Raw genomic sequence first — 27,061 nt, forward strand, 5'->3', positions numbered from 1 at the left:
CTGGCTCCCTTGACTTCCAAGGGGAAGGAAGGCCTGCTATCATAAAAAAAAAGTCTGATTTAGTTTTAACAGGCCTCTGCATATGCCCTTTAAGTGGCTGATGAATAAACATGAGTAGAGTTGGGGCGGGAACTGGGGGGTTGGGTTGAGAAGGGGCCCGGTGTGTGTGTGTGTGTGTGTGTGTTGGGGGGGGGGGGGGGGGGGGGGTGGCAGGGAGGGGGACCCTTTCTTCCCAGCAGGGCTGCATCTCGTTTAATTGGAGCACTTGTGGCACCATTACCTCCTTTACTCAAACACGTTACTGATGACAAAAGAAAACAGCACTAAGCCTGCCTTTGTTAGACAGGAGACTAGATGAGGAGACGGATTCCTCGCTGCGACCCATGTGTGGGAATCACCCACACTCCCGCCATGAGCTGCCCTCTTAAACCAATGAAATGCCACGACCAGGTGAACTGGTGGTGCAGCCATCATCAGAAAATGATGGCTGGACTTAAGATATACAGAAATAAACCACATAATGAGATGGCATATTTATGGACAATTGGTTAATCCATCCTATCTGTTGGAGGGTTGTTTCACTTAAAATAATTATACTCTTCCATGTTTCTACCAATCCCTTCAAAGAAATCAAGTAGCCCAGTATATGTGAATGCACAGGAATTGATCATATCAGACAGTCTTCTCTCTCTCCGTGTGTGTTTTTGAAATGACAGACTGCAGCGTACGTGTGCAGCCCTGACAGTGACCTTGCTCTCTTCCTCCCCTTTGACCTGAGGTCATGATGATGAGGCCGGGCTGGAGTTTGCTTTTGGCCACACTGGTGTCCCGAGAGAGCCATGAGGCATGACCCTTCCCCTCGCTCTGACCCCTCTGGAGAGCGCACTGCGGAGGATTCTCAGCTGAACCAAATATGAAACTCTTTATTGCTTCTTATTTTGATTTGAATAAATCTTGTATTTGTGGTCCATCCCCCCCCTTTTCTTTTTTACAAAATTGTCATTATTCGCAATTAGACTTAATTAGGCAAAATAGACCTATAAATATTAAGAGAATCGAAAGAAAATGAACATAACAAATTCTGTAATAATTGCAATTTATTAATTTTCACAATTACATGCTCAACATTAATAAACTGATCAAGATCAATTTTCAAAATATTCCAAAAACATTCAGAATTTACAGATCCACTATTGACAAAATTATTAATTTTCAGATTGATCCGTCATATCTGGATAAAAAAATCTATTTTATGGCATAGCATAACGTAGTTTCAAACATCACAGTCCCCCCCTCCCCCCCATTCACATTCGTCTTAATGTAAAGGTTATCTTTGTTTCTCCATGAAGACACAAAATTAAATCACTGAAGTTGTTTTTCTCAATGTTTCACAATATGAGGAAAAGACAAACCAAACAAAAGTATGCAAATATACAGATAACAAAGGAAGTCAACATCTTATCATAATAATGTAGTTCATAATGGTAGAATTCACTTTTAACTTCACCTGCAGGTTAATTACTCCACACACACATTTTGACAGACACAAATCAAACAAGGTGGAAACAAACTATGCTCCATCAAAGCTCCATCTGAACATCCTTAAAGTGCAATTCAGATCAAATTAACACAAGCAAGTCTAAAACACAGTAAAACACAACCAGGGATCTAAATATTGTCTCTGACAACAAGTACGGTAAAAAGAATGTTGTTCTTGGTCTGACAATTACAATGAGACTGACTTTTTCCCCCTAACAGAATGTCATTTTTGTTATGTTATGGTGGATTCATTATGATTTTGTCTGATGAGTCTACACTGCACAAGATCCATCTGAACAAAATGTAGTTTTTCTATTCCAACAAGTGAAAAATTCTTCAAATGGGGTGAAATAATTTCCTACGCAGTTTCACCTGTATCACACAGAGGACAGTATGTTAAAATAAAGCAGATTACTATAGTATTAAAATAATGTCACTTGATTTTAAGAAAGTCTCTGCTAACATGGAGATTATCTAATTCTATTGTCAGATTATTTCACTTGAGTTAAGAAAAGAAAGATTTTAAGACTCAGCACTATAGACACACAACTTAACAGTGACCCCCCCCCCCCCCCCCCCATTCCTCCCCAGGTAGATACCATTTTTGATGGGTGTAGAATAATTGTAATGAATGGATATTTGTGTCCAGCAGGAGAATATACAAAACAGGGCCATGGGATTACAGAGGAAGATCCGTCAGGATCAGGACCTATAGCGTCAATTCTGCTCCACAGTGAAATTTGATTCCGCGCTGCCGGGGGGGGAGAGAAAAAAAATGAATACAAACAATGACACTGACACAACCATTAAATTGATAGACTAGAGGAAATTAGAAACATTCCAATATGTATACATTAAACATCTCTCAATAAACAGTGTGATGCCATGGTATAACTAAATTAACTTCAAATGTTGGTGGATAGGAGCCTGTGTTGATTCTGTGATAGCCTAGGTAGATAGCACTGAACACATTCTCTCATTGATTACACAATAAAGTATTGTGGAATCCCTCAATAAATGCATGAAATTCCCTTTTTCTAATAGTAACATTTCCATTTCCAGACCAAGCATGGTGTGTTGCTTAAGTCCAAGGTCACTTTGAATAGCCGCACATGCAGATCGGTGAAAACCCCCTATCAACAAACAGCACATGTGAGCTTCACGTGGAAACACGTTTCACCCTGGACGCTCACAGGCGTCCGTGACATTTCTGCCATGCTGACCGCAACCTCTTCTTCACAGTCAGTTCACACTGAATTCAACACTAGGAATGCATACATACATTCCCAACCAGCTACAAGAATGACAATGAGTCACATGCTGTCACACTGCAAATTGGCATCTGCTGCCACCTTGAGGACATTTATCAGAATACATATCATTTCATAACAACAAAAGGTCAGTCGCGTGGTGTGAGAAAATCATACCACCATGACCAGTTCCTGTTTTCACTATAGATCAGATAAGAAGAAGGGACACTTACACGTCTTTGTTCCGCATGTGGTTATTGTATTCCAGGATGGGAGGAATGCTCTCTTCATCCTCCGGTAGCTGTGAACAATTAAAATTCAACCCTCTTCATTGAGGAAAAAACACAGAACCAACAACAAAATGAAAGCATTGTGCTAAAATGTATTATAATTTGTGGTAACGTTACATATGATATAACATTCTATTCCCTAAAATAAATACAGGGAATCAGATGTTTCCTGTCTTGGATGGTGGTACAGCTTCCTGGCAGAAAGCCATACCACCATCCAAGACAGGAAAATTATGAACTGTTTCTTTGTAAATAGTGGTTGGCTGACGTGTGACTGTATGTCATTCAGTATTTTTCAAAATGTCATCCTTTTTGACAGGGCATTTCAGATGAAGTGGAAATGCTCCATTCTGTACGTTTACCTCATTTGAATTGAAATATTGAACTATTGTGATTGTTCTGCCTGTGAGGACTTAATGTCATAAATACCCTTCATGAACTAAAGTAATTTGCAAAACATCATGAAGAAAAGTATTCTATCTTGAGCCATTTTAAATTTGAAAGCAAAATGAGGAAAACAGAATAATCTGAGACCTTTAAGCAATCTACTAGTATTAATATAATTTTACAATGTTTCTGGGATGAAATAATGAAAGAAGGGTGAATTAATATTGATATTCCTTTTTCAAACTGTGTCTCACCTCCCAGTAGGGCTCATCATCAAAGCAATTATCATCAGCAGCATCTCCCCAGATAGGTAATCTTAGGATACAACCTGAGAAGAGTACAAACAAATCATAATGCCGTCAACCTAGTCTCTCCCCAGACTCAAATATTACGTTGAATCATGCAGTAACGTAGTGTATCAGCGTAAGAACTCTCATGGGTCTGGCGTTGAGACTACCCTCAACCCTACAGACAGACAGACGCACGCGCATACACACACACACACACACACACACGCACACGCACACATTCACGCACACGCGCACGCACACGCACACACACACACACACACACACACACACACACACACACACACACACACACACACACACACACACACAGAGAGAGAGTATTTATATGTATATCCTGTACATCCGTTGCCAGACACCAGATTCGACCCCAGGGCATCACATTCACCACACACGTTATGATAATTTACATGAGCAAACTGAATTGACAAGTACTTCATCAAAGCCGTTTTTAAACTTGTGTTTCTCACCGACCAAGATGCCTCCTCCGATACCAAAGCAGATGGCCACACAGAGCCCCGCGGCCTGGTGACCGCCCTGCTTCGTGGGCACCATGTTTTTCCAATCACCCTCAAAGTCAAAGGTGTTGATCAGCCTTCAAATCAAAGATTTGGCTCTTGTTAAAAAAAGGAAAGTACACAGTAGAAGAAAAGTTCACATTTGGCCACAAGAATACAAATATCACTAATTTAATCTTCTATCCACCATGTTTAGAACTTAAAAGCTATAATTAATTTAAATTTAATTAAGCTGTATTTAAAGGATAAGTTCACCCAAAAATGAAAATTCAGTCATAATCTACTCACTCCAATGCCGGTGGAAGGTTGGGCGAAGTTTTTTAGTTCACAAAACATTTGTGGAGTTCTCCAGGGAAATAGAGTTACAGCATTCTCCTAAACAATTGAATTGAATGGTGACCAACTGTCAAACATAAAAAAAAGAAAAAGAAAAGGGGAAAAAAGAAACATAAAATGCCTCCATACTGCATGTCTGGCATAATCCAAGTCTCCAGAAGCCCCGAGATGCGAAGTTGACTTGAAAAGATGCCATTTACACCCCGTTTTGAGCTGAAATCTTCACTGTAGCTGTGAGCTTAAACTTAAAGTGAAAACAGGACTTTCAGCTGGAAAACTCCACAAATGTTTTGTGGACTAAAAAACTTCACCCGACATAGGGGTGAGTAGACTGAATTTTCATTTTTGGGTGAACTTCACCTTTAAGATCTATTTAAGCTTACAGACCATCTACTGGAGGCCAGGTCATGCTGTGACCTCTGCGTCACTCACCCCTCACGGCCATAAACGGACTCAGAGGCAGCTGCCGCAGTGATGGCTCCCACGATGCCACCTATGACTCCTGGCATTGCATGTAGGTTATGGATCCCACATGTGTCCTGGATCTTCAGATACTTTTCCATGAATGGCTAAGAGACAACAGACACATGAACCAGCTTACTAACATTTTAATTGCACTTTTTTGATATACTCACTACTAGTGAGTATATCAAAAAAGTGCAATTAAAATGTTAGTAAGCTGACAGAACAGGAACAACAGAGAGAGACAAAAGGTTTGAATCAAGTGATGACTACGGTTGTAAACATGATACTTTCTTCCAGACAAGGGTCCATTTCAATTACCTTAACCCGGGTCAGGTAACCCAGGTTAACCCTTTTTATACTCAAAATCAACCTGGGAAGAATAACCCTGGAGGGACCCTTGGTGTGAAAGGGGTATTAGGTTGATAGCTGAATGTAAAAATTGAAGAGAAAAAAGGTTTAGCCTTTAATAGACCCTTCTCATGGGTAAACACAGGTCCAAGCAAAACACTAATATTTTGCTTGGACCTGTGTTTATTCTGCCTTTTCGACACAAAATGGCCCCCGTGAGAAGGGTCTACACTGGAACGGAAAAAGGGCAACGCTACCATACCGTGAGGTAGATGTATCCCAACGTGGAAATGATGCCACAGCAGAACCCGACTATCAGAGAGCCGTAAGGCATCAGCATGAACTCTGCTGCCGTTCCCACTGCAACTCCACCAGCCAACGTCGAATTCTGAATGTGAACCTGCGGCACAACATGTTTGTCAATAAGAGAAGAAATCCAGTGTATCAGTTTGATCTTTCTGAAGCATTGATTTGGTGAAGGATGTGTACATATCAGGTGAAATAGAAAAAGTACAGCTTCATATTGTAGTAGGAACACGTTGTGTTCATGTTAAAGGCGACATTCCCTCTGAGCTCTTGAATGCACCCCTATAGCATTAGGTTGACTCCTCCCTAGTCTCGCTGGCCAGCCTCCTCTCCCTTCCGTCCGAGGAGTCTGGCGCCACAGGTCTCCATAGGGGGATTGCGATGGGTGGCGCTTAGCGGCAGTGCCCTTGGAAAATAGTTTCAAACAATCCAACTTGCCGTTTTCAGCGTGTAGCAACGAGCTAGCGTGTAGGTTTCTGCCGTTAGCTTGCTAGCTAGTTAGGGTTGTTGTTTTCCCTGAGGCGGCAGGGGACTATTTACAGCAACACACAGGGAAGAGGGAGCGGAAGCCACTCTGATTGACATGGTCGGAGCCAATGACAGAGCTTCTTAAGCGGGGAGCGGACATCCGGCTGCCACTGAAACCGACGCCTCCAATGGGAGAGCAGAGTAGAGCAGGGGAGGGTTTATCCCAGTTATGGAGCCCCGCGGCGCCAGACTCCTCGGACGGAAGGGAGAGGAGGCTGGCCAGCGAGACTAACTCCTCCCTAGTCCAACCCCCTAATTAGCGTGAGGGTTGGCTAGCTGCGGTGGAGGCTAGGTACTCTAGTGTGGTTCCCTTCACCGGTTGTAGTGTTAAGAGCACTGGGACACCCTATTATTCACCTGTTTGCAGTGATTGCTGTTTGCAGTGTTGTGAGTACACAAGTGGTAGGTAAGTTGTGGCACTCTTGGAACACACCTTTATGTATGTTGCCTCCCCACTGCTGGTCTTCGCCCACATTCCCCCTCCCTTTTTATAGTTGGCTGTTTTAAGCACTGGAAGTGTTTTATTAAAAAAGTACATTTACTGTGTTAATTAAACTGAACCATTGTAATAAATATTTTGCTACAAATTCATAAACATTGGATTTTCTCTGCTTTAACATATTCCCTCCACAGACACGTCCAGTCATCATTTATTCAATAAATTTACATTTGCTTTTGTACCACGTCTCAATTGTTTAAGGTGTTGAACTTGTGTAGCCTATGTGGCAAAAGTGTTTCATTTAGCCTGGGTTTCTATGGTATAGTTCCTAGGGTGAAATTCCCCAGGTTCCCAATCTCAAGGCAAAATGATTAACAACACTACTGTCCAGTACCATGTCTAGTTTCCCATGCTTCTGGAAGAGGCTGGAGATGGCCACAGTGGTGAGCACAGTGGAGGCCAGAGCTAGGTAGGTGTTGATGGCGGCTCTGTGCTGGCCGTCCCCATGGTCTGTGATGGCTGAGTTGAAACTTGGCCAGAACATCCACAGGAAGAGGGTTCCTACACAGACAGGTGGGGGAGGGAGTGGCGAAAGGGCTTCATAAACATTATTTCATAATCACACAATTTGAAGCATTGAATTTTTGCCAAGAGCAGTTAATCAAAAGTGATTACTATAAATAACCAATGTGTAATTCTATATTCTTTAGTGTGAACCAGGCCCACCGATCATAGCAAAGACATCCGAGTGGTAGACCGAGGCCTGCAGGCGACTGCTCTGGTCCAGGTTAGGCCGATAAAGCATCCACGAGATGGAAAGCCCATAATAACCACCAAATGTGTGGATAATCATGGAGCCTCCAGCATCTTTGGCCTAAAGGAACAAAACATTTGTGGAGAAAACATGTGGGCTAGCTGTAAGCTAGCTACTGGAGATACTAGCAGTTGTAGTAGCAGCAGCAGCAGAATTAGTAATAGTGTAGTGTTAGTAGTAAAGGTTGCTAGGTGATTGAAACTACATGTTTACTAGTGGTTGCTAGGGTGTTACTAGCTAGTTTGTTACTACATGGTTGCTAAGTAGCTAGGTTATGACTACACTGGTGGCTGCTGGTTACTCAGTTGTATAAGGCAGTGATTCTCAACCTTGTTAATTTCAAGGACCCCTAATTTAGTCCACATAAGGCCATGGATCCCCTTTGTCTCTCGCGTGCAAATCTGAAAATATTTGTATTGTTGGATATGATTTTGTCCAGAATTCCATGACTATTTGTATTGTAGGTAGTTAGATAACAGTGAAGATATGACCAAAATAGTCATTCTTCTACATGCTTTAATCGTAAACTCGTAAACTAAGTGAAATAATTGTGAAGTTTAAAGGGATACTCCGCCAATTTTCAATGCTGATTTATTTTGCACATAATCTCACACATATCTGAAAAGTGTAAACCGTTTTGTAGGCATTCATTTATTTTGACAGTTATTGAGAGTTGATTTGTGTAAAGTTGTGGACCAGTGATTTCATTCATGCACAAATGACATCACCGGTCCACACCGTAACTCAAATCAACTCTCAATAACTGTTTAACTAAATGAATGCCTGCAAAACTGTTTACACTTTTCAGATATGTGTGAGATTATTAGGCCATTTACACCTGGCACTAACATGCGTTTTCTGTGATCAGATTGCAATCTGATAGTGCTTGACCACTTGAAAGTACAGGTGTAAACGCCCCCAAGACACATTGAAGACAGATTGCGACCTGCACTATCCGATTGAAATCTGATCACAGAAAACATGTTGGTGCCAGGTGTAAATGGCCTCAATGTGCAAAATAAATCAGCATTGAAAATCGGCGGTGAACCATTTTTGCAAGTGGCTGCTATAGGTCAGGGGTTTTCAAATGGGGGGCTCCAACAGTTTCAGGGGAGGCTCAGTGAATGGCAGTGAAAAAAAAATACATTATGTTTTCAATGTGTTAGAATAGCCTAAATGTGTGTGATTTGGTTAAAGAGATAGTTCAGAGATACAGTGGTTTGGGGGGGGGGTTACTGTTTCCCCCACTTTCCCAGAGTCAGAAGCAAATACAATGTCATAGAAAGTACCTGAACATTTTAAAGTTTGAGCAGAGTGATAGCTGAAGATAAGGAGTAGAGTCAAACTTACATGTATGAGATCAAGGATAATGTACTCCTCCACAGCGAACAAGGTAACCCCAAACAGAGTAAGAACCATCAGCTGGACTGGACTGACCTTCCCCAGCACTGCCCCGTAGGCAATTAAGCAGCCCGCCACACAGAAGTCTGCATTGATCAGGCTAAAAGCAAAACACACACAAGCCAGATTTTAGTATACGTAACAAGGTATCTGAGGAGAGATGTGTTTGAATCTGTATGAGCCAAATACAAGAGGAAAAATCTAACCAGTCTGAGGATGCACTGATTCAAGAACATTGATTCAATATGTCATTATGGGCACCGAGTACCTCTCTCTCTCTCTCTCTCTCTCTCTCACAAACACACACACACACACACACACACACACACACACACACACACACACACACACACACACACACACACACACACACCTATCATGTCTGTTGACACACAACATGGTGACGCTTCAACAGTTTTATAATGCTTAATTTGCACATAATGAGTTTCTGTTTACTATGCCACTGCTATGTAACCTGACACTGCCAGAACACAATACCGCCCCCATCTGGCAGAGTCAGGTTAACTGCTGTGTCCACAGACAAAATCAAGTCTCTTTTGCCTAGAAAAATCTATGCAGGATAATGTCAAGACTGGTTTCTCCACTTCCTGTCCTAAGGCTGTTTTTTTCATGCAGGTGGAGACATATTCCCATAAAACATGTTACTCAATGGTTACACAAAACAAAATCATGTTTTTTTTGTTTCTATTTCCTGTGGACAACTACGGTAAGTTAATTAGCACTTAGAAAATGTGTATGATATCAACTATAAATTGTGTTATTATTAATTAAGTTTAAATGTAAAATTTATGCTTTTGACAGCATGCAAATGTTAATAACTTTTGTGATTAGCACAATTCAGTAACATTACAGGTGAAATGCCACTTATATGTAATGTTGTAAAAAAAATTTGATCAGACTACAAAAAAAGTTGACAAAGAAAGTTTATAATAAAAAATAGAGTCACAAAAATAAAAACAATAGTCAAAAAAAAATAGAGCCCTTCCTCAGACAGGAAGGGCTTTGCCCGAAACGTCACACTTTTTGTGGTCTCAATTAAATATTTGGGAGCAGCTGCCAGTGTGCGGACTCTATTTTGTATTACTTACTTGCACTTCGGTCCTGCACCTGGTTTTAACCCTTCACTGCATGTGCGTGCCTTTTTGTACTTTTGACAAAGAAAGTTTACTCATGAAATGAAGAAGCGGGGATCATTTTAAAACACAGAACAAAATGTAACGTTTACTTTTCAACTCCAATCTTGATCTTTCCGTCGCTGTAGTCCAGTGAGTGGAACCAGCCCTGCATCAGCAGTGCCCATTGGAGGCCGAAGGCTGCGATGAGGAAGTTGAAACCCACGGCACCAAAGCTGTATCGCTTTAGGAAAGTCATCAGGAAGCCAAATCCCACAAAAATCATCACATGGACATCCTGGAAACCTAGGGCAAAAACAGAGGGAGAGAGAGAGAGGGAGGAGTTAGGACACAGAGTAGAAGAAGTAAAGAGAAAGGAGTAGATGGGAGGTAAGCCTGAGATGGAAGGACCAAAGACATACAAGTCAGGTGGATTGGAGACTCTCTAAATTGCTCATACGTGTGAATGCAATTATCTGTCTATCTGTGGTATCCCCAACCTGTCCATCACAGAGCTAACACACTGTCCATCACAGAGCTAACACACTGTCCATCACAGAGCTAACACACTGCCCATCACAGAGCTAACACACTGTCCATCACAGAGCTAACACACTGTCCATAACAGAGCTAACACACTGTCCATCACAGAGCTAACACACTGCCCATCACAGAGCTAACACACTGTCCATCACAGAGCTAACACACTGCCCATCACAGAGCTAACACACTGCCCACTGCATGCTGGGATTGGCCCCATGCCTCTTGTGACCCTGAATAAGAATAAGCGGAGAAATAACATTAATGAATGAATAAGTGTGAACAAAGGTGGGTGAGAGAGGTTTCTGAAATGAGTTGGCTTATTGTCCAAGTCCAATCACGTTAGAGGCCATTTAAATATAGTAATAAAATGTACAATTGTGACTAAAGATCCTGGGAATTATGAGAGGCATTCAGTTACCCATTGTCAGCGGGATACATTTTAATGGGCCAAGTTTTACTGGGGAATAAGGCTTCCATTCTATGTTCAGCTATCATGCATTCTCCTTCTATCATCTATTTAAGTATGTTGATGTTTCATCTCTTATTTAAGATGACAAGGCATCTCGCGCGCCATGCCCGCTCGATTCCTAGGCTCACCCGCTGCGCGGGCTCACCGAACATACTCAGCTCGCCCACTGCGCGCCACCACGCAGCCTCGCCTGCTCTATGACATCACTGATGACATCACTGATTACATCATCACTGAACTTATCCTCAGCCAGGAAGGATGACATCACTGATGACATCATCACTGATGACATCACACCATCATTAGATAATTAGAGAAATTACCTAATTAAAAAATCTGGCTCTGTCAGGTCACCCGCACAGGTGCTCTTTACACTTCCTGAAAGTTTCAGCCCGATCGCACGTAAAACGGCATAGCTGTTGCCGGCCAAATTCTTGAAACAAACAAACTTTGCCCACTTGCTCCCTTTTAATATAAGATGTGATTTGATGAGATGCTGTCTTTGTCATGATAACATCATCATGGCTCAAAGGAGCCAATTTGAAAGTAGATCATTTTCAAGTTAATCGTGGTGAAAAATATCAATCTCAGCCGCAACAGTTAACAATAAGCAGTCCCAACAGCCTACTGTAACCGTCTGACACGGCTCAGGGGACAATAGGCTCATATTACACTTTGAAACATTATCGGTTTTATAGGATATTATGCAACAATGTTATATCACAGAGTGAACAAATGCTTTGATCCACAGCCAAACTGACAAAAAGACAGAATGTACTGTCCTCACACAGATGATGCTCTCTGAAAAGTGAAACAGTTAAAGTGTTGGAGATAAGGTCCTGCTTTGTATGAGGCCTGATCTTGGTCTCCAGACAGTCAGGACCACTTCAGCAAAAAAGGGGGGGGGGGAAGCGATTTGCAGTAGTTATTTGGCAGCTCTGTTCTGGAGAGCAGCAGCAGCTTCTGGGAGCTCCCTGCCCTTCCATGTAAGCACATGGAAGATCCCCAGGTACAGAACTGAATGAAATCAGCTGAGCCATCAGTTGATGTACAGTAAGCTGGGCCCCCCCCCCCCAATATTTTATGTTCAGTTTTTCCTTATAACACAAACAACAAGTGTGTTGTGCTTACAAAAGAGGTTGTGCATGGGGTCTCACGCAAGGGGGCCATGGAAAATCAGCTAGGCGAGTCACTTGTCGTTTTTTAACCTCGTCAAAGTAGGCCAAGAACGGGGCACAGATATTTGAGAATCTTCTAAGCGAGTTGGCTCTCAGGAACCTGAGTCTCTCCATCCGACTGTATAACATAGATCATGTCACGCCAACCACAGCTGAAAGAAAAGTGGAGGGTTTCTTGGCGACAGTTGTCCCCTGTGTCAGAGACTGAGTAGGCTGGGTTTGTGAGCTGAGCTTGACCTGCTGGTGGCCTGCCTGAACTAACGCTATGCTCAATTTATTATCTGACATCCAACACCATAACAGAGATGGCTTCCAGATAGTCTGACATTGACACCGTGGGTTGTTCAACCACACCCATAGACATGCACGTATGCACGCATCATGCACAAACCTTAGACTAAAACCAACCCTAGATTAAAACTAGCGAGCAAATTCTTAAAACAATCCAAATGAAATAAATCTGTTTTCACCAGAACAAAAAGGTAGGTACACATGTATGGCCTGTATAGAGAAGATATGGTTAGGATAGGGGGGGAAATGAAGTGAATAAAAACCCAGGGGAAATGTGCACCTGTGTGTCAGAGCCTTGTCAGCAGTATGGAATAACTGCCGGACATATTCTGATAACTCATGGTGAAACAGTATTGATCAAAACAGCCCATTTATTGACACATATTTATAAAGCATCATATACAATGGAAAGAAAGTAGCCAAATACACATCTCTGTACTTTGTTATACTCATGTATAACAAAGGTTAAAATATGAAGATACAAGATATAGGGCTGGTTGCTCGAACATAGATAAAGCCTAGTTCTAATCTAGACTAAAAACCAATAGAGTATATTTGTATTGAAAATTAAATCTTATAGGCTTAATCCATGTCTGTCTCAACCAGCCCCATAAGGTGTAAAGATATACAAGTGATATAAAAGTGATCTTTGTTTTTCTAATTATCCATTTATAAAAGAGAATCTATACATGAGAAAAACAAAGAAAAAACAAAACAAAAACAAACAGAAAAAGGCAGTCACAACAGTTCACTTACTTGGATATCTGAAGTAGAAGTCGTTCTCAAGGTCGCTTGATATGTTCTTATCTTTCCTGTATTCTATCCAGTGTGTATCCGACTCCTCGTTATAACGAATGAAAACGCCAAACAAGATGATCATGGCAGTTTGCCACACAAAACAAACTGCTGGCAGACTGAACCGAACATTGGTGTTTTTTGGACGGTCACACAATTCCCTGAAGCTTTGAATGCAACCCATTGTGGATTCAATTAAAAAATAAATAAAGGAGGGGGTAAGAAGCTGAACTATTTCACTGTGTTCTGCATATGTGACAGAGAACCTTTGAGGGTCCTGAGCATCTCAGCCGCAGGTGAAGCTGAGCGGGAGGTGTGTTTAGACACTCCCCTGTCACTCCCTCCTCCACTACGGCACGTGGAACACACTAGAATCTGTTCAGGGAGTGATGCATCTTCAGTTAACAACAAGCTGCTCTATTTGCTCATAGGATACTAGATCAACTAAATCAGAAGACAATATCAAAAATACCACTGCATCTACAAATTATTCTACTACTAAAACTTGCAATAACAGGTGAACAGTGGCGCCTCGCATCCTGATTAAGGTGGAGGAAGATGATCATCATACATGTACACACTTCACGTCATGTTAAGGAGATTGTGTGAGTCAGTTACTTTACACAAAGGTTGTAAAACAATGCCAACTAATGTACTAAAAGAGGGATTACATGGCCTTAAGAAAATCTTGGAAACTCAACCCCCAAACTCCAAAGACAAACAGTTGTCACCTGGGAAGTTCATCCCTAAACACACATACACCCGCTCAACATAATAGAGGCATAGTATTACAGCACTGATTATTGCAGTATTAACTCCTTGGTTTGTAGTAGGGGAGATGGCCTCCTGGTCTGTATAGTGTTGAACCTGTGAAGCATCAACTGTAAATAATGTGCATCTGAGCTGGGCCTCCCAAGGCATTAGAAAGATGCACGACAGGTTTTACTCAGTCAAGCATCACAGAGGCAACAAGGGTCCAATTTATTTATAGTCATTCAGCCTATTTTAATAGCAAAGTATAGTGCATAACAGTGGCTAACAAATATGGAGTGATTGAATAATCAAATTCATAAAATGGTCTATAGGAGCAGTTCCTCACAGGAGGTCATAAAATTATGTTGTCCTGGTAAAATGCCAGACCTTTGTTCTTAGTCTTCATGAATGAGATAATTAACTTTAAGAAAGCATTGACATGCGTTAAAACCAAACAAGCATGGAGTGTGTACCAAAACATGCATATCTTGATTCCCGTTTAGAACTCTGACTTATTGTTTTTGTTTTATTTATTTGTTATTTGATTGTTTGATCCAATTTTGTAAATGCTCAGTCTGAATTTTTGTATACTGCAATGTTTATATTGCCAGACTTTGTTTATTGAAAAAAAGAAAAAAAGTGTATAGCACCATTTACCACTATGAGTTTTTTTTTTAAATATATATATAACACTGTGGTTTAGCAGATGCCTTGTTTAGATATCAGAGCTTGATAAAAACATGCAGAGCAACTCCATAGCAGCCTATTTCATAAGAGAGAACGTGATAGTTTTGCATTATGTACTTCTCAAGCCTGAGAAAGATAACAACTTTGAACGAAGGCGGTGGGTCGTTGTAAACGTGTCCAATGTAAGCAAAAAAAGCACCGGACAGAGTATCTCTGGCAGTTACTGACTACAGTCAGTGTGGGAAAACAGTAAATTTACCAACTGGCTATTGTATACAGTGAGGCCAGTGTGGAGCTTCCTGTCCCGTAGCTGTGTGTCATGATGTGGGTGAGCTCATGTACAAAGGACAATTGCTGCCCTTCTGATACACTAGTATGACTTAATATGATGATATATGATGGTGAGGGCAAATATATACAATGACTAGGCTAGTCTGGAACTAATACGGGGGAAAAGTTAAATATAAAATAGATTAAAACATGGGTTTTCAAAGTCTGAGACTGTGCCCCCCCCCCCGTTCAATTCCTGGCTGCCTATGGGATCATGATTATCCCATATTAGACACTCAACAATTGTGCCAGGATAGCCTGATATTGCTAGCCTGTGCCTGTGAGATTGCTGTTTGACATACTTCAGACTCATTTTGATAACTAATCATCCCACTCTACCACAATGAAAACATTCATCAAAACTTAGAGCTGCCATAAGAAACTTTGTATGATGATGGCGCCCCCAAATGGCAGCAAGCAATAACTGTTCGAATTTCAACTTCCAGTAATCACATATGATTTTTGTAAACTGCCCATGTAAACCGAGCAAAATATCTAATGCTATTGAATGCAGCTTTCTCTGAATGGAGCACAGGCTTAGTATAGCTTGTATTTCACTCTTAAGTTTAAATGTGTCACGTCCTCTGGGCAGAGAAGTGTACATACTGTACCCGTCTACCCGACACCTGGATTTCAGGGGTGGGCACTTTTCTGTTGTAGACTACACTGATGAAGGCCTAGCGCCGAAACTTGTTTGTGCTGTACCCCGGACTGAGGTAAATTAAATGAGAAAAAGGACATCTTGTGTGCTGGCTTGTTCTTCGTATTGATTCTGTGCTTGTGCCTTGCACCGGACCTTTCTGCTTTACTTTCCGAGTGTGCTCGTTTTTCCACTTTTTTCACTCTTCTGTTGTAGCCACACTGTGATTTAGGCTGAGAAAACAGGTGTGTGTTTACAGAAAGATCTTGTGCAGGTTTAATGGAAACAGCATGTTGAGAATTTAGACAGTCTGACTTCATCCTTCAGCCTTTGTTATACCTGCAACAGACATCAGTCCACTCATACTTGAGGTAATATTGATAAGCATGTAATACACTAAAATATAGACTAATTCCAAACATGCTGTTAGTCTTTTGCTCAGATGCTGTGTAGTGAGTGGCATGCTGTGCTTTTCACCGGCAACTTGTGGCCCTGACCAATGTGTGGCTGTGGGAGTATGAAGGTATTTTATAGCAAAACATCTAAGAGGTCATATGCTGGAATTTACACCCAGACAATATTTCTAACTAAGCAAACAAACTAAATATGAATATATTATGACAAATGTTGAAAGGTGATCAAACACATCACTAGGAACCATAAGGATGTGCATATTTCTAACATTGTTTAGTTTATGTCTTTTCTGATCTCTATAGGAGAAAACAGGGGGAAACTGCTTTAAACAGCTTATCTGATTAGCTACACAATTTCCAGGTTCATCCCAGAAAAAGCAAAAGGGAGAAGGTTGTGCGGGCAACCTGTATGGCCACTGACACACATGCACGCTATGCATGTATCCGAGTGTGTGTGTGTGTGTGTGTGTGTGTGTGTGTGTGCGCGCGCGCGTACGTGTGAGCATTGCATATACGTTTGTGTGAGTATTTCATATTCAGGCCAAGCTTAGCAGCGATCGATGAGTTTGTGAGAAACAAAATCAAAATCATAAAACTCTGCTAAATGTTTGTCATGACAACATTCCAGAAGGGAAAATTCAGAAAATCACTGTAGAAGATATATTCGTTTGATCAGATGTTTAATCTCAATAAGAGTCATGAATAATGTTAGCAGGTGAACGTACAGAAGATCACTGCTGTGGCCGTCTGCTCAGCCACCCACAAGGAGTCTCATTACAGTGAGTGAGCAGGCAGCCAGGCTTGGTATTCATTACCTTGGTGATGTCATTCTGGCAGATGATGTGCTCCTCCTCAGGATGCTGTGTGATGTTTCCCTTTGAGCTGTCAAAACACCAGTGTTTAGCTGAAATCTGCTGTTCAATTCACATTCAAGTCATGTGGTGCCCCATCAAGTGGTTTTTCTTCTTCTTCTTCTCAAATCTGACACAATTGCAGCAACCCTACAATACAATTTGCATGATTGTTACTTAGGTTATGAGTCCACCCTGGAGCTTTAACGAATATCAATTACTACATTCCAAGGGGTTCTCTACATTGTTGTCCATGGGTGGCAACAGCCTTTGCACTGTACTAATAGCAAAATACTTTGTCTTTTTTAAGGGGTGTTGCTGCACTGCTGCATCATCAGTGTTTTTCTGTTTACAGATATTTTATTTTTATTTATTTAATTTCACCTTTATTTAACCAGGTTCTTCTTCTTTCGTGTATCATCAGATGGCCAACTCCATGTCGTGCAGCCACGCCCTCGTCTCCGGTCCTAAGTTGAAGAGGCTGGCTTCTGAATAGGGGGCAGCCGGTGATTATGTGCTCGGCAGTCTGTTCAGGCTCGCCACACTCGCATGCCGCACTGACCGATAGGCCCCACTTCCTCAGGGATGACTTGAAGCGGCCGACCCCAGTGCGTAGGCGATTCAGCGAGGTCCATAGATGGCGTGGTAGGTCTTCTCCTTTTACACCGCCTCCTGGGTCCTGGATGTACCGGTGGATGCGGGAGGGCCCAACCGTCTCCCAGGTCTGTTTCCAGGATGCTGCCAGCCAGGCGTCTCCGGATAAATCCTCGGGAATAGACTTTAGCATCTCTTGAGCCGCCTTGTTGTAGGGATGGCGAGACTTGAGTCTGCATGGTGGAGCCGGTGTTGTTGTGGCTTTGTGCAGGATGTGCCAGTCGTACTTCTGGGCTTTTCTTGCCAGGGCGAGGAGAGCCGCATCCCTTCGGTGCCAGGTAAGTCATTAAGAACAAATTCTTAACTACAATGGCGACCTGGCAGAAGGCACAGCCTTTTGAGGGATGGGGGTAGGGGATAAAATAAAAAACAAAGTTACTTAGAACAAATTAAAACACAAGTTAAAACACAGTTAAAAACATAGCAGACAGAGCAAATAAAACAAAAAACAGTCGGAGCAGACAGGCAGGGGATAAGAGCTAGTCCAGGAAGCAGTTGCAGGTGTCAGTGAATAATGTCCATGATTTGATAGAGTCTTTGAAAGCTGACTTGGAGATGAAATTGTCCAGTTTTAGTGTGATATGAGGGCAGGTCTCTTTCATCTTCTCTCAGGTTCCACTGAACCATCCCATTCCTGCTACATTATATGGTCTTATTCTGAAGGCAACACATAATCTATCTCTATTTACCTGTTTGTTACAGTCACATTGGAAATTAATATATTTATTTGGGTGCCTTAAACTTTTTAGTGGAGGCTCTGAAACCACAATGTGTTCATTTTATTTATGTTTCATAAAACACTGACAACACAACTCAGTATTTGAGCATTGAAATGGCTTGATGCAGGACGTGTAGCCTAATTGACCAGCCTGACGGAGACAATTTAGCACAGGACTGAACAAAGACATAGGTTCACAGGTGCACATGCACAAGATGGCTTTGGCCACAGGTTATGAATCCATTAAATGAGCAGTGAGCTGCTGTTCCAACCTGAGAAACTCTTCATCAGGCAGCAGATAGCTCTGGATGATATCCATCACATCCTTTTCACTAATGTGATCATAGTCCTGCTTGTTCTTGAACGGTAAATGTCCAGCTAGCTCACAGAGAGCAACGTTGAAAGCAGATTCTTCTTTGGCACCAAAGCAGCACACTCTGGGCCATACAGCGATACGCACACCTTTTCTTGAGCTGCGCTCCTTTTCATTCTGTATGTTAGACGGCGGGCATCCTCTGGTCAAGAACAGGTTGTGAGCCGTATTACCGTCCACGAGGAAGTCTGTGACTCGACAAACGGCCCTGGAGACGTCCTCCAGACCCTCCGACTCTGCGTAAAACAAAAAACCTGCCGGAAAGCCCATCAAGCGATAAAATCCCTTTTCAGGAACCAATGGTTTAACTGGCATAGATTCGATCTTTAGCTCATGATCCAGGTAATATCCGTGTAGGTGTAAATGATTGACAGATGCAAACGCTCCCAGACTGTTGAATCCCATGCGAAAGCCGGCGTCCGAGCTCAGGAGCACAGATTCCATTCCGACCTGGATGGAATACTGGGTCAGGATCTGTGGAAAACAGCGTGAGGGATCGGGAACAAACAGGCAGTGTCCAAACTCCAAAGGACTAACATTCACCAACACGACCATCCTACTGTGTTGAGGTAACAGCTCATTCCCACATACAGCTGAGCCTCCTCCGGCATGCTTTATCATCTCAAATAGGATCTCTTCTGGGTTGATTTTGTTGAAATTGAACTGCTTGGCATTGAACTGTTGCTGAATGCTCAGTATCTCCTGAGGTTTTCTTCTCTCTATTCCTCTTTGGATATTCAGCTGGGCGACGTAGCCGTGTGGGCCGGGGAGCACGCGCGTCTGTAGGTCGCCCAGGTGGTAGCGGAGGAGCCCCTTGTGCACCCTGTCCGTCCAGCCGGCTTTTACTGTCTCGTCAAACGTTGTCGGCGGCGATGGCATCCCGGATCCGCTTCCACTAGGCTGACACAAGTCTGTGACAAAGTCCTGGGTGCTGTATGTAAACTGGAGTGCCATGGTTTGTTGATGTTGAAGCAATCCACCAGTACAACTCAGTGTGGTTGGTCACTGGTCAGTGTGGTACCATCCTGCTGAATCACCTGGAAATCATCTTGGTCACCTGAAGAGCCAGTGGACAGAAATGGACAAATCAGGGGTGTAGTGGAGGGTAGACCCACCTAAACTCAACTTTTAGGCTGAAGAATGTTCAATGACAGAAATTCATAATCTTCCTAATATAATAGGGCGGCATTCTGGCGGTGGCGCCACAATCCTTCAACTGAGCATGCTTAGAAGTGAACGTAGTAAACAGAACACTGCTCTCTTACAGTAGTAAGATTAGGCTCGTTTGAGATGAGCAAGTTCTGCGCAGATTGGACCAGCGACTTGCTTGGCCCGTTACATGATGGTTAGAAAAGTTGTCCAACTTGCTCCTCCTGTGTGAGCCACGGGACTCTCGTGAGGGCGAGGTGGGCGCAGATTTGGTGCAAGGCGCCGCAGTTGGTCTCCATCAACTGCACCTGACTGCATCAGACTCCTTAAACCCCATAGTTATACTATAACTACACTCCTTGTACCCTGTAGTTATACTATAACTACACTCCTTAAACCCCGTAGTTATACTATAACTACACTCCTTAAACCCCGTAGTTATACTATAACTACACTCCTTAAACCCCATAGTTATACTATAACTACACTCCTTGTACCCCGTAGTTAGACTATAAGTACAGTGTGGTACCCCGTAATTAGCCTATAAGTACAGAATTGGTCCCCTGCTTTAGAATACAGCCCGTGACCCCGTAGTTACCCTGTAAGTACAGTGTGGTACCCCGTAATTAGGCTATAAGTACAGAATTGGTCCCCTGCTTCAGAATACAGCCCGCGACCCCCTAGTTACCCTGTAAGTACAGTGTGGTACCCCATAGTTATACTATAAGTACAGATCTTGTTACCCTCTAGTTAAAGTCTAAATTCACTCCTTGTACCCCGTAGTTATACTATAACTACACTCCTTCTACCCCGTAGTTATACTATAAGTACAGATCTTGTTACCCTCTAGTTAAAGTCTAAATTCACTCCTTGTACCCCATAGTTATACTATAACTACACTCCTTGTACCCCGTAGTTATACTATAACTACATATCTTGTTGTTACCCTCTAGTTAAAGTTTAAATTCACTCCCTGTACCCCGTAGTTATACTATAACTACACTCCTTGTACCCCGTAGTTATACTATAACTACATGCTTATTTGCGGGCTGTATTCTAAAGCGTTACTTTTTTTTTCTTTAAATCTGACTGAATGGTAATTCTGAAAAAAAGCCACAATTCTAATGTTTACTGTTGTAACTGGGTTACTGTTCACTGTTCTTTTATGTTCAATATTGGATGTTTGGTAGAAGAAGTGAAAGGAATACTCCACCTGATTTTCAAACAGCTTTGTATCATTACAAAATCATTAGTAGGCTATATAGGAAAACTGTAAACAGTTCTGCAGACATTACTTTCGTTTGACAGTTATTGAGAGTTGATTTAAGTGGACCAGTGATGTCATTCATGCACAAATGACATCACTGGTCCACAATTTAACTCAAATAAACTCGCAATAACTGTCAAACTAAATGAATGTCTGCAGTTGAAAATGGAGTGTTCCTTGAAACTCTCTTCCTGGTTTAATCTCATGGAGTTCCCTAAACTTGCCGCTAGGTGTCCGTCTCTGTCTGGTCCACGGGCTGATGCTGCGATGCACCGGGCGGCCAGCAGGGCCGCTGCTGTCGCCTCTAGTCTGGCTCAAGATGACTAGAGGTAAAATGAGAGAAAACTCTCTTCTGGATGGATCATTATGACAGAGTGCATTAAAAATTGTACAATTAAACTTTGTCTTGCTATTGTCTGTTATTACCCCAATCTTCCACCAAAATACACAGTGGAGGAGTGAGCAGTGTGAACTAATTCTTAAAGTTGAAATTATATTTAAATAAAGTGTTAGTGAATATTATGTCGAATTTATACAGCGATGCGTAAACCTAATACTGTAGGCTATCACAATCAGTGTTGGGCAAGTTACTCTTAAAAGGTAATATACTACATATTAGTTACTTTCATTTGAAAGTGAGCGAAGTTTTATTGAGCGTGCAAAGCGCGTGAAACTAGAAATGAGCGTGCGAAGTGCGCAAAATGTCTAGTCACTTAACAGTATCAAACTGATGTAATTACATAAGCTAAAATTAATGACTTCCCACAGACAATATGGATGACTAGGCTACCCACCTGTTTATTCACCACGACATCACGTGAAAGTCGACATCTGGGTCTAATATAATAGATCCATGGACCAAACACACTTGGTTGTCCCAAGTCAAAGAAAATGTAGTTGAACTCGCTTTCACAGGCGTGCACGTTTGTTTTCAGCACCCCGGCGGCGTACTCTTCCGGTGGGCGTGGTCATCAGCTTGTGATTGGCTGTCTGTCAATGGTATGAAATTTCATTGGCTGACCAGTCTCCTAAGTGGTCGTAGCAGTGGCCAGAGCAGCAGTGGCCACCTCCGCGTGGCGATATTTCTTTTCCCATGATGGCGAAGGCTAGGCGAAGACCCGCCCCTCTCTGCCTCTGATTGGCTGACTGCACTCGGCTGCTCTCGCCTGCTTCCCAGTAGTGTCCTCTAGCGTCTTTCATTCAGGCTAGCAAGCAAAACTGCTGTCTGTCTGATTCACCAGTCTCACCCATTGATGTCGCACCACTTTATCGCACCACAGACAGTAGAAAGAGATGCAGGATAGCTAAGCGAATGTGATTGGATGAACATTTGACGCTAGGCCAATCAGAGGCAGAGAGGGGCGGGTCATGCCTTCGCCTAGCCTTCGCCATCATGGGAAACAAAATATTGCATGCAGGAAGTTGGGGTGTCGTAACCAAAGAACTTTTATGGAAAGAAATGACAGCTCCATATTGCCCCATTGCAACATCAGCGCCCAGCAGCCTCCACCATTTTTTATTTTTGGAAGCGTGACAGCGCCAAAAGAACCTCGCACAGGCTCGCAGTGGTCAGCTGCGGTAGCGCTGGCCCCTATAATCAGCCTCTCTAAACAGTAACTCAACGGGAGAACACTCTAAACTTTGGGGATTCACATCTTTTCCGGGCGTACTGCAAATCTTGATTGAAGTGGTGTAGTGCAGGGATGTAAAACAACAACCATATTGTGGAAACTAAGCAACATTTTTCGTTTTCTTTGGTTAGTTTTTTCAAGATAAATACCTAATAAAAAGGACCCGAGGTTCAACTCCCGTTGAGTTACTGTTTAGAGAGGCTGGGGCCAGCGCTACCGCAGCTGACCACTGCGAGGCGCATTCTGTTTCCAAAAATGGCCGGAGTGTCGTCTCTTTCCTTCCATGCTCTTTGTCGTAACTGAGAGACAAACCTTTGTTGCTGTAAAACTCAGTCTAAACAAAAACAATGAGCGCCATCCACTGACTTAATCTGTTACTGCAACTAAACATTGTTCCAAAAGCATGCATAGGCATAATGTTGAATTTGATAAGGCTTTTGTTTTCGAGAGAGAGACACATGCACGCGCACGCACGCACGCACGCACACACACACACACACACACACACACACACTGACACACGCACGCACACACACACACACACACACACACACACACACACACACACACACACACACACACACACACACACACACACACACACACACACACACACACACACACAGAGATGGGCAGTATTTTAAATACATGTATTTAAAATACGTATTTCAAATACATTTGTGTATTTTGTAATTTGTATTTGGCTGGACCGAGAAAAATAAGATGTAATTTGTATCAAGATACTTTCAGACCTTGTATTTTGTGTATTTTAAATACATAAAATACTTTTTTCTTTAATTTTATGTGATTTTATTCTCAAATTGACACATTCTAACCATTGACACAGGTTTAAACTGTGGAGAAAAAAAGTGTGACATGTCACTTCTACTCTACCTCTGATTGGCTTACCCTCAGAACAAACTCAACCACAAATCAGAGGCAGAGTAGGGTGGGTCTTGAGTCAGACTTCACATCACTTCTTCGTCTAGTATGAAGCCTTGTATTGGTGGAAATTCCTCCAGAGATAAATTACTAATATAAATTGATGATTAGATATTGCATGCACTGGCCTATCTGCAAATGAAACAGTTTACTGCATATTCAAACCAGTGTATCAAGAAACACACAACTAATTATCTTCTTAATTAAAATTGGAAAAGTGGGTGGCGGCAGTGTGGGTCATGATTGTGATGTCATCAGTGATGTCACTCGGACAATTGTGATGTCATCAGTGATGTCACTCGAGCAAGTGATTGCTCAACTGTGATGTCACTCAGGCAGTTGTGATGTCATCAGTGATGTCACTCGAGCAACTCTGATGTAGTATGAGCCGATGGCGCACATTTGCACCATGGCACCAAGGTGGGTGGGCTGTGTCTGTCTGTCTGTCAGTCATGATTTTGGGAGCCCGTGGAGCCGGTGATTTCCATAACTGCAGCCATGGCATATCATCTCCAGGGATACTGTTATGATGTCAGATATCTAGGGCTAACATCGTCAAAGTTCCAAAACTTGAGGTTAACATGTAGAAATGCTGCCTGTAAGTCAAAAGCCCTCACAGAAGGTGATTAACAGCTGAAGTGAGGGAGAAATTAGCGGTGCTGAAAAACAGCTAAAACTGAAATGAAGGAACTGTAATGTGTTAGAGGGTACACAAAGGAGAATACTGTCACAGAGGACTAAGAGATGATTTACCATCTAAGGAAACCAGAACCAAAATTTCACATTTGAGAAGCTGGAATCAGAGAATTAGGACATGGCTCAAAATGATGAATAGATGATCAAAATAGGCAATGAATGTAATATTTGGCAATGAATTGATGGATTGACTAATTGTTGCAGCTCTTTATCAGTTTTTATAAAATGTATTTTTATGTATTTTCAAAATACAAAATACGTATTTGTATCTCAAATACATTTTTCAGACCAGTATTTTGTATTTGTATTGTGATACATTTTTTGATACAAGTAATTTGTATCAAAATACTTTATGATGTATTTTCGCCCATCTCTGCACACACACACACACACACACACACACACACACACACACACACACACACACACACACACACACACACACACACACACACACACACACACACACACACACACAATAAGTCTTATTTTTGAGAGAGAAAGAGAGAGTAGCCTATTTTGTCAATCCCTCTCAATTATTATCAGTAGCAAACTATTAATATTATTATTGTTGTACAAAATCCCCCCACTAGCTCAGTCCTCCTCACCTAACTAGCCACACCTGGGGCCCTGATTGGGCCTCTGCCAGCTGCACCTGGGCTCAATAAAGGAATTAGGTGAAGCTCGTGTCCATGGAGAAAGCTGCTTTTCCCATTCCCTCTTGATTGTCCATGTGCAGATGCAATGAATGTTAAGTGTTAGTTTTGTTATAGTTATTTCATGAGTATTTATTTATCATATTACTTTGATCGTTAAAGTTGTTTTCCCTTGAATCCTTTGTTAATACCTTCTTTGTGTTTAGGCAAAATCATCTGTCCGACATGTGCCAAGCTACCAACAACAATCAAGGGATCTGGTTCAATAAACACCCTTGCATTTGGGTCCTCTGAGTCCTCCTCATTCTTACCGATGCCCCACTTGCTGCTGTAACCTACCCACTAGCAGTTTTTATTATTATTATTAGGCTAGTAATGGGATATTATTATTCATTTATTTGAGTTATTTCTGGCTGAGCATAAATGTTTGCACATGACACCCAAATTATAAAGTGACATAGCAAGTCACCTGTAAATGGAGTGACAGCCTATGTGTACAATATGTGACAGTAGGCTGAGTAAGTTCCCAGTTCTTCCAAGCTGACTTAAGCCAACTTTGCAAGACTGACCAGTTAGCCAATCAGCCATCATGGTTATTTTAGTCACTGCATGCCTTTCAAGATAAAACAGGCAGTGACTGGCAGAGCTGTGTATTTGCCACTGAGCTTTGCTTCTCACTGCAGTAGCTGCATCTTGAATCCACATTAATAAAGACGGACAGGCAAGACAAAGGATGGAAGCAAGCAATAATAAAGTAAGTAAGGCTATATTTCAAATTTAATAGTTCAAAAAAATATTTTTAGAGTTTACTTAGGCTAGGTATAGAAAATATTAGGCTAATTATGACTCCTCACATTTTTTATTCTTATATTTTCCCTCTTTGGGTCTTTTTAGAGAAGTTTTGTAAATGTATCAGCCACCATGACTCTTAACATCGGAGTGTAATGTTTGGCAGAACAGTTGACAGTCATGCCTTTCTGAAGTTATTTTTAACACCAAGAGTTAGGCTACTACCAATAGACCGCACTCACTAGAATGTACAGCTTCTAAAGCAGACTAAACACTAAAGTTATAGTCTTCTAGTTACATTTTTGTCAAGATCTTTTATGTATAATCACATTTTTATAGCAAATATTACTATGGCAAGGCAATAAACGTATACCTCCCAACAGCAAAACATTCACATCCGTCACAGTACAATAAGGGAGAAACATGTTTGCCCTAATAAGTGGCTATACTCTGTTTGATTTTCTAGTCTCTGACACTTTCTTTCTGTTCTTATTTTTCTAGACGGGAACTACAGCTGAGGATAAAGCTCACCCTCTAAATATAAATGTGACACCAGATCATGAGGTAGAGCTCACCCCAAAGGCTTCCCAGTCACCCTCTAAACTCATTGTCCATGGTATGTCATACACTCCTCTCTGTCTAGCCTGTAGAAATTGCGCTGCTTTAAAAAATAAATAAATGTGGTCTAAATTGCAACAATTAAAACAATAGAAATGCCAGTTTAACAATAGTTACAAAAAGCATTATAGTATTTTTGAACCAAAATAATGTCCTCAGAAGTAGCCTACCTTCTTGTGAATTACAGTACATGATATATATTTTTCTCGAGATGAACTACAGAATACACCAAATTAATTAAAACATTTCAACTACACGAAGAGCAAATAAAAAAATAAAAAAATAAAAAATAATAATTTAATATGTAGCCAAACTATTCATAACATCCATGTGTCCAGACAAGGACATTTAAAAAATCACATAGATGTATTTGGTTTACCATGAAACATATGAATCTTATATACAGTATTATTATTGTTATAGTATATTATTATAGTTTCCACACAGCAAGCAATTAAAAGCACAAACACAGAAACATACAGCTCTCCGAATCAATATGCCTAAGAGACAACAGAACAGAACAGAGAACAGGAGTACTCAGGCAACATACAAGCAG

At 41.7% G+C, this 27,061-nt stretch overlaps 2 protein-coding genes across 3 annotated transcripts; both read right to left on the reverse strand.

Moving 5' to 3' along the window:
• Nucleotides 1–1,319: 1,319 nt before the first annotated feature.
• rhcgb (Rh family, C glycoprotein b) lies at nt 1,320–13,514 on the reverse strand. Of its 2 annotated transcripts, XR_014553503.1 has the most exons (12): nt 13,300–13,514; nt 10,176–10,368; nt 8,879–9,029; nt 7,441–7,588; nt 7,109–7,275; nt 5,704–5,841; nt 5,061–5,197; nt 4,245–4,369; nt 3,721–3,794; nt 3,023–3,090; nt 2,139–2,290; nt 1,320–1,911 (listed from the first exon to the last, which is right to left on the reverse strand). XR_014553503.1 is itself a non-coding variant. In XM_083654623.1 (11 exons), exons 1-11 carry the CDS (start codon nt 13,421–13,423, stop codon nt 2,257–2,259), a joined length of 1,359 nt encoding a protein of 452 aa, XP_083510749.1. In that variant the 5' UTR covers nt 13,424–13,514; the 3' UTR covers nt 2,136–2,256. The 2 variants fall into 2 exon arrangements, 1 of the variants encoding a protein (XP_083510749.1); XM_083654623.1 differs by lacking the exon at nt 1,320–1,911 and having other exon boundaries at nt 2,136–2,290.
• Nucleotides 13,515–18,507: 4,993 nt separating this feature from the next.
• Nucleotides 18,508–22,097, reverse strand: gdpgp1 (GDP-D-glucose phosphorylase 1). The gene is made up of 2 exons (XM_083654285.1): nt 21,968–22,097; nt 18,508–19,814 (listed from the first exon to the last, which is right to left on the reverse strand). Exon 2 carries the CDS (start codon nt 19,709–19,711, stop codon nt 18,617–18,619), a length of 1,095 nt encoding a protein of 364 aa, XP_083510411.1. The 5' UTR covers nt 19,712–19,814; nt 21,968–22,097; the 3' UTR covers nt 18,508–18,616.
• Between the last annotated feature and the right edge of the window lie 4,964 nt (nt 22,098–27,061).

This window comes from Poromitra crassiceps (assembly GCF_964638095.1).
Source record: "Poromitra crassiceps genome assembly, chromosome: 18".
NCBI classification, from domain to species: Eukaryota; Metazoa; Chordata; class Actinopteri; order Beryciformes; family Melamphaidae; genus Poromitra; species Poromitra crassiceps.

Bases quoted from the DNA above. Each gene is read 5' to 3' on its own strand.
- rhcgb (XM_083654623.1), bottom strand. From the start codon at position 13,423: ATGATCATCTTGTTTGGCGTTTTCATTCGTTATAACGAGGAGTCGGAT. The intron at 9,030-10,175 runs GTAAACGTTACA...TTTTGCTTTTAG, and splicing joins ATCAAGATTGGAGTTGAAAA to CCTGATCAATGCAGACTTCT. The intron at 5,198-5,703 runs GTATGGTAGCGT...GTTGTCTCTTAG, and splicing joins TGGGATACATCTACCTCACG to CCATTCATGGAAAAGTATCT.
- gdpgp1 (XM_083654285.1), bottom strand. From the start codon at position 19,711: ATGGCACTCCAGTTTACATACAGCACCCAGGACTTTGTCACAGACTTG.